Source organism: Miscanthus floridulus, chromosome 12 (assembly GCF_019320115.1).
Source record: "Miscanthus floridulus cultivar M001 chromosome 12, ASM1932011v1, whole genome shotgun sequence".
Taxonomy (NCBI): Eukaryota; Viridiplantae; Streptophyta; class Magnoliopsida; order Poales; family Poaceae; genus Miscanthus; species Miscanthus floridulus.
The window spans coordinates 65017924-65022959 of NC_089591.1; the positions used below are offsets into that span (position 1 = coordinate 65017924).

The 5036-nt window shown below is 54.4% G+C and overlaps 1 protein-coding gene across 5 annotated transcripts; it reads right to left on the reverse strand.

The window, feature by feature from the left end:
- Positions 1-328: 328 nt before the first annotated feature.
- Positions 329-5036, reverse strand: LOC136498078 (probable serine/threonine-protein kinase PIX13). Of its 5 annotated transcripts, none has more exons than XR_010769509.1 (6): positions 4812-5036; positions 4133-4572; positions 3564-3699; positions 3031-3369; positions 1371-2946; positions 329-1177 (listed from the first exon to the last, which is right to left on the reverse strand). XR_010769509.1 is itself a non-coding variant. In XM_066494018.1 (6 exons), exons 1-6 carry the CDS (start codon positions 4885-4887, stop codon positions 2504-2506), a joined length of 1317 nt encoding a protein of 438 aa, XP_066350115.1. In that variant the 5' UTR covers positions 4888-5036; the 3' UTR covers positions 329-2503. The 5 variants fall into 5 exon arrangements, 4 of the variants coding, with proteins under 4 accessions (XP_066350115.1, XP_066350114.1, XP_066350113.1 ...); XM_066494018.1 differs by having other exon boundaries at positions 329-2946; positions 3031-3154; positions 3272-3369; XM_066494017.1 differs by having other exon boundaries at positions 329-2946; positions 3031-3154; positions 3227-3369.

Genomic DNA, 5036 nt, shown 5'->3' on the forward strand with positions numbered 1-5036 from the left:
GAGTCGCCTGATGCCTAATGCCTTGATCCTCCTAAGACAGGATCGCATGACGCCGGGGCCTGACAGGCTGACGATCGGCCTGGTCGAGTGATCGGCTGACCTGACCTGCCTACAAGAGCTAGGCTAGTCCAGGTAATTTCTTATTCCCGTTTTACTCGATTGAATAATTATTAATCTTCGATTAGCTGATCATACATTGGACTAGTAGATTCCTGAAACTACATAGCCTACGTGGGTCTGTTCGTTTCTCTTATAATCCATTTTTTTTTTCAGTCGAAACAGACTTTTTTTCAGCGAAGCGAACGGCGAACACAGGGACAACAAAATCTGGCAAAGGGAAAGATATCCACCTGATTCCTGAGCCTATACCAGCCAACATTTCGGCCATCTACAATCAAACAGAGACACGCATGACCCTTCTGTCAGGGATCGTCCAGTGGGCAAGTGTGTACAGCCCATACAGACCCATGACGGCAGGGGACAAGCTCATACAGGTCCAAGACGGCAGGGGACGAGCACTACAAAGGAAGCAAACTGCAGTAGTTCAGGGATCAAACAATTTATCAGAATACCTTTCTCTTAGTTTACTGAAGTCTACCTTTCTGTACTCGATCTCCCTTCCCCTGAGATCTTATATCCTACTTGCTTGAATCCAGTTATCTGTGAGCAATCTAGTCGGGTTGCTAACAATCGGTACCAGAGCCTTCGATTCTTGGAACCCTATCACCATGAATTCCCCTTTCGTGGTCTCTCCTTCTTCCCAGCTTTCTCCTCAATGAAATCCAGCTTGCCTTCGACGAGATCCGCAGGAGGTTTGACGAATTTGATGCTCGGATGGAGTGGCGCTTCTCGCAAACCCAGGCCGCGCTGGAGCAGCGGGGCGCCGCCGGGAAGCTCCGCATCGGCGGCCTTGAGCAGTTCGCGCGCGACGCAGCATGTCGTGGCCGACAACTGGGGCGGGTTGGGTTGCTGCATAGCAAAGACCACCATGGCCACCACCTGTACAGTTGGAGATGCACAGTCTTGGTATTCAGCTAAGGCCAGTACCTTGGTCATCTTTTTATTGTCATGCAGCTTGGGTGCAGTGGATTAAACCCCTGGTCGTGGCTGACGACATCCTGCCCAAGCCTCCTTGGTTGGCATTTGATCCAGAAACCTTGTTCAAAGTTGATTGCAGCTGCAGTACACACACGTGCTTCATTACAGTATGCGTTGCAACTTTCACTTGATGGTGGGTTTATTCAGAGCCAATGCTATCTGAGTGGAGCGACATGTAAGTCTATGTGGCTGCTAGTGTTGTTTCAGTATATATCAAATTGTTGCTGGCCTTTAACTGCACACACAGTTGAGCTATTGATGATTGACTTTACCTAGGAAGAGGATCGGATTCTCCCTCGGCCTCCACTCAAAATTTGGTATGGCTTCACTGGGGTTGATTCCATTGTTGTAGGCTTGTAGCCTATGGCCCAAGTGTTGTTCCTAGCAGCAGAGTGCCAGGGGATCCAGGAGAGTGTTGGAAGCTTTGGCTGAAGTTACGTCAAAGTGCAGTACAAGTTGCTAAACTCATCGATTTCAAGTTGATCTGCTCATGGTTAAGGTTACACATGTTTCACATGTTTCCTGGGCAGCTTCTGGGTATACTTGTATACCTTGTGCATCTCATAGTTGATAGACGTGGCATTGGTGACAATGGCACTATAATCTATGGTTCAAAATCCACCGATTCCCATGAAGGTCAATGCCTTGATGTGCCAGCTAGAGGCTATTATCTGTTGTATATTCAAGAATCTAGGAGGCGAGACAAGAAATCTGAACTTCAAGTTTCTGAACCAGTATGGATAGTATGGGGCCTAAGACTAGAGTCAAGGCAACAAAAGTGTTGTGGTGCTTTTCACTGAGTACATCGCATTTCTTAGTGGAATATGCAGAGGATATGATCTTCTCAACCAGAGCTCATCCAGACTTTGGGATCCCGGTGGTTTCCATCTTCTCCATCGGCTTGGGGGCAAGCCGAACTTTAAGAAGGGGGGAATGTCAGGGATCGTCCAGTGGGCTAACGTGTACAACCCATACAGGCCCATGGCGGCAGGGGACAAGCCCATACAGGCCCAATGCGACAGGGGACGAGCACTACAAAGGAAGCAAGCTGCAGCAGTTCAGGGATCCAACAATTTATCGGAACAGAATACCTTTCTCTTAGTTTACTGTTCTTCTTCCTTCCCAAGTCTACATTTCTGTACTGGTTCTTCCTTCCTTCACTGCTCCGATCTCCCTTCCCATGAGATCTTGTATTCTACTTGCTTGAATCCAGTTATCAGTGAGCAATCTAGTCGGGTTGCTAACACCTTCTGCCCTCACTGCATGCCGCAGGAACAACAATCTGCTACAAAAGTGACCAAAAACACTTCGCAAACACGCGTGCTCCATCCTCCACTCGCCGGGAGACGCCCACCTAATTAAAAACCTGAAGCTCAGCTCGATCAGTGCTGGGCCGGCAGCCGTGCTACCTCATACTCGGAGACCGGTGGTGGTGGCTGCTGCTCCCCGCCCGGCCCGGTCCTGACCTCGGGCGCGACGACCGCCCGTGCCCGCTCCGCGTCGCTTCGTCCCGGTCCCGCGGCGCGCCCTTGGGCCGCACCTTGAGCTGCTCGATCTCCTCGAGGGCCAGCACGACCTCCGCCATGGAGGGCCGGCTCCTGGGGTCCCCCTCGAGGCAGCGCAGCGTGAGCTGGGCCGCCTGCAGCGCCGCCTTGGACGGGTACTGGCCCTCGAGCCGTGGGTCGACGAGGCGCGCCAGCTTCCGCTGGTCCGCCAGGTACGGCTTGGCCCACTCCACCAGGTTGTGCTGCTGCGCGGGGCGGCCCGTGTCCAGCGCCCGCAGGCCCGTCAGCATCTCCAGCAGCACCACGCCGAACCCGTACACGTCGCTCTTCACGTACAGGTGCCCTGAAGACGTACGCAAGCGTGCACGTATAAGTTTGGTGGAAATACATATATGGAATACTGAAGGACGTACGGTGTACGGTGTACCTGTGGCGACGTACTCCGGCGCAGCGTAGCCGTACGTGCCCATCACCCGGGTGGTGACGTGGCTGTCGCCGCCGGTCGGGCCATTCTTGGCGAGACCGAAGTCGGATAGCTTGGCGTTGTAATTCTGCGGGAGGGCACGGAAGAGCATGGGTTTGTGTTTCGAGTGTCGTCCTGATGGGACTACGGAAGCGCTTACCGTGTCCAGGAGGATGTTTGAGGCCTTGAAGTCTCGGTAGATCACCTGCTTTTCCGACGAGTGGAGGAAGGCGAGGCCCCGCGCCGCGCCAATGGCGATGCGCAGCCGAAGGTTCCACGAGATTGGTTCCAAGGAGCCGCCCTCTGTTTAACCGCGAGAGATCACTTGCATCTCGATAAAAAGAATAAAGGGACAAAAGAAAGCAGCTAAACAGCATATACGTACTACTCCGTATAGCTTTCAACAAAGCCAACCCAGTCTTTATCAAATCAGTCGGTGTGTACTTGCGAGGAAGTAGACAAAGAAGATAGACATTCCAAAGGCAAAGAGGACTCACTTCTGAAGAGATGATTCTCCAGGCTGCCTCTGGGCATGTACTCGTACACGAGCAGCAGCTCCCTGTCCTCCACGCAGTAGCCCAGCAGCCTCACCAGGTTCGGATGCGACAGCCTCCCCATAAAGTTCACCTCAGACTGCAAAATTCCCACAGAAACGTCGCGGGTTAGAATTTGGTAGTACTCCGTGGATCAGAATCAGTCGGCGAACGCTACCAGGTCGGCACCAGCTCCTACGCACGCAAGACGCAACACAGCAGCGCGGCATTCGCGTATGTATGAACATTTGGAAACGATGGATTGGGCACCGGGCGGCCACGTGAACACGCAGTATGGATGGGATTGGAATCTGCTACCGCCTACCGGGTTGCAAGCTACGGATCGATGGTCCTCAGAGCTAGTCTGAATGGAAACTCCGGTTGGTGAACCACGCACGCACGACGCTGTCCACGTCGTCACGGTCGGCGATGATCGGCAGCAACTAAACCAGCGAGCTGATGGCAGCAGAGCAGTAAGTAGCTAGCTTGGATAATCGCGGCGGCGTGTTCATATTCATACGAACGAGACGCACCTGCCACTCCTGCAGGCCCTGCACGCTCTCGGGGTTGAGCTTCTTGACGGCGACCACCATGCCGATGCCGGAGCGCGTCGGGTTCATGGTCTTCTCGTGGACCCAGCCCTTGTACACCCGCCCGAACCCGCCCTCGCCCAGCACCGTGTCGGGCTTGAAGTTGCGCGTCGCGGCCCGGAGCTCCGCGAAGGTGAAGATGCGGAGGTCGGGCGTCTCCAGGATCCTCCCCTCCTTCGCCTCTTCCTCCTCCTCCGGGTACGCGTCGGCGGCGGCGGCGGCGAGGGGCCTCGAGCCGCTGCTGGTGCTGCCGCTTCGGCCCGTTGTGGTGGCGCTGCTGTTCATGGACGAGCCAGGGGACCTTCTGCTGCTGGGGGGGCCTGATGAGCTCATGGAACCCTCGGATTTGGGTGCCGCCATGGTTGGAGCTGCCGTCGTAGCTGCTGTTGGGGAAAAAAACAAGAGATTGGTCATGAGCAATAGGATTGAGATGGATGTAGCAGACCTGAACCTCGAGCTGTTCCGGCTGAATAATGAATCGTGTCAAAAGCCAGAAAAATCAACCGATGCAGGAATCAAAGCAAGAAAAGATCGTGTGTCGCGCCGTCTACGTAAGGCTGCTTAGCTAGCAGAAAGTAAGTAGAAAATGCAATCCAGACACGCGTTGGAATTGGTACAGTACCTTGGGGCTGTCCATGGTGGCCCGAGTTCTTCACGACCTCCAGTTCGGCCTCCTCCGAGCCGAGGCAGTTCCCCATGGAAGCAGGAGTGGGACGCTCGGTCGGTCGACGCCTCACTGTCTGGTGGTCTGCCGCTTTCTCTCTTCTCCTGCGTTCCTCTGTTTCGTTTCTTGTGCTCACGCTGTGATGATATATAAAAAGGGGGCGCGGCCGGCGGCCCGTACCCC

Excerpts from the sequence above, each read along its gene's own strand:
- LOC136498078 (XM_066494015.1), bottom strand. The coding sequence starts at position 4,887 with ATGGGGAACTGCCTCGGCTCGGAGGAGGCCGAACTGGAGGTCGTGAAG. Across the intron at positions 3,700-4,132 it reads AGGGCCTGCAGGAGTGGCAG|TCTGAGGTGAACTTTATGGG; the intron begins GTGCGTCTCGTT and ends GGAATTTTGCAG. Across the intron at positions 3,370-3,563 it reads GGAGAATCATCTCTTCAGAA|AGGGCGGCTCCTTGGAACCA; the intron begins GTGAGTCCTCTT and ends GCGGTTAAACAG.